This window comes from Orycteropus afer, unplaced genomic scaffold (assembly GCF_000298275.1).
Source record: "Orycteropus afer afer isolate SDZICR_OR568_19922 unplaced genomic scaffold, OryAfe1.0 scaffold00075, whole genome shotgun sequence".
Classification (NCBI taxonomy): Eukaryota; Metazoa; Chordata; class Mammalia; order Tubulidentata; family Orycteropodidae; genus Orycteropus; species Orycteropus afer.
Window position 1 is genome coordinate 8,261,183 of NW_006921662.1, and position 1,500 is coordinate 8,262,682.

Genomic DNA, 1,500 nt, shown 5'->3' on the forward strand with positions numbered 1-1,500 from the left:
CTACTTCCGTAGTGATACTGCCTCGGAAACGCAAGGAGGGGTCGCTATGAGTCGGGTCCGACTCAACGGCACATAACAACAAGCTATAAGCCCTTCCTTTTTATTCCTGTCCCTGCACCCCTCTGCCGGGTAGTTCTTGTCAGTTTGACAGTCCCATTCTTCCCTGAGGCAATGAGTCTCTTGAGGGCAGCAACTGAGTCTTATTCATCTTTGTACTCTCTGCACCCTATTCCAGGGCCTCGGTAAATGTTTAGAGGGCAGATGGATGCAGCATGAGTGAATGAAATTCCTAACACATAAACCCAACTGCTTTTCAGGTCCTATTTCTTTCTCTTTTTTTAAAGCATAATCCTCAGACAACTTGCATCAACATGAGGAGGCATAGGGGTGCTTGTGAAACATCCCTATTCCCAGGCCCCCCACACCAGGCCTGCTGACGCATGGCTTCCGCTTTTTGCACTGTTCATCACTTTCTTCATGGAAAGCCTTCCTATCCCTCCCCATCCCTACACCTCAAGACTAAACCCTCCTCTAACTTCAATGCTCTGCCCAAGTTCTGCCTCCTCCAGGAAGCCCTCCCAGGTTCCTCCCTGCTCTATCTCATCTGGCATTAGTTCTTCATGTTAATCCAGTGTTCCTGCCAGATCTGGGCCTCCTGGCAAAGACTGCACCCTCCCCCTCAGGCTCTATGGCACAGCCTGGCACATGGAGGATAGGTGGCAGATGCTCAGTCAACATGGTCTGAATGTGAACCAACTAAAGAGACCCAGAGGCTCCTCCAGGCCCCTGACCTGCGGGTTAAAGTTGCTTCCGAGTTGTCCTTCCTGGGGCTCATCTGAAATAAGAAGGAAAGGCATTGGTGAGTGGGAGTTCTAGGGAAGCCAGTGGTACTCCCCAAGTAAAGGGGACACCTCTTAGGACACTTCCTCCTGCTTAACCCTTGCCCAAAGATATAGGTGGCCCAACTGTATTATAAGTTCTCCTCCTGTCTAGGAAAGACCTGGCCACTCCTTGGGCTGCCTCAGCCCTTCTTAGTGTTCCTGTTAACCACCTGTTTTTCTGGCTATCTTCCCCCTGCACATGAGCCCTTGAACAGGGACTGAGTATCAGTCAGCATCAGGCCTCCAGCCTTATCCCCCAGGCCTGGCACATGTTAGGGGCACAGCACACAATTAACCAATCAATAAGTGAATGGCCCAGTAAACAAAGGAACTAAGAATAAATACTGGAAGAAGGCAAGATGAGACTTCTCAATTCATATAATTTGTATGATTTGGACAGGGCAGAGTAGAGAGCACGAGAAGAGCCCTGCAGCTCCCTGCCCTACCATCTTTCCTGGGCAAGCCTCCTGGGTGAGGACAGGAACTGAGGAAGGCATGGATAGGATTTCTGCAGTCTGAAGCAGTCACTGTCAAGTGCCTCCTCCCTGCAGTTCTGGCCTTCCCCACTAGGTGGAGTTGCTTGTACTTGTTCACACCCACCTTCCGGGTCATTAAAACG

At 50.6% G+C, this 1,500-nt stretch overlaps 1 protein-coding gene across 1 annotated transcript in view; it reads right to left on the minus strand.

Moving 5' to 3' along the window:
* The window catches only part of LAD1 (ladinin 1), an 8,895-nt gene that overhangs the window by 2,333 nt on the left and 5,062 nt on the right, over positions 1–1,500 (minus strand). Inside the window, exon 5 of the mRNA XM_042780977.1 lies at positions 792–835. Within this exon, the coding sequence (XP_042636911.1) occupies positions 792–835 (44 nt within the window). The remainder of the gene's footprint in view (positions 1–791; positions 836–1,500) is intronic.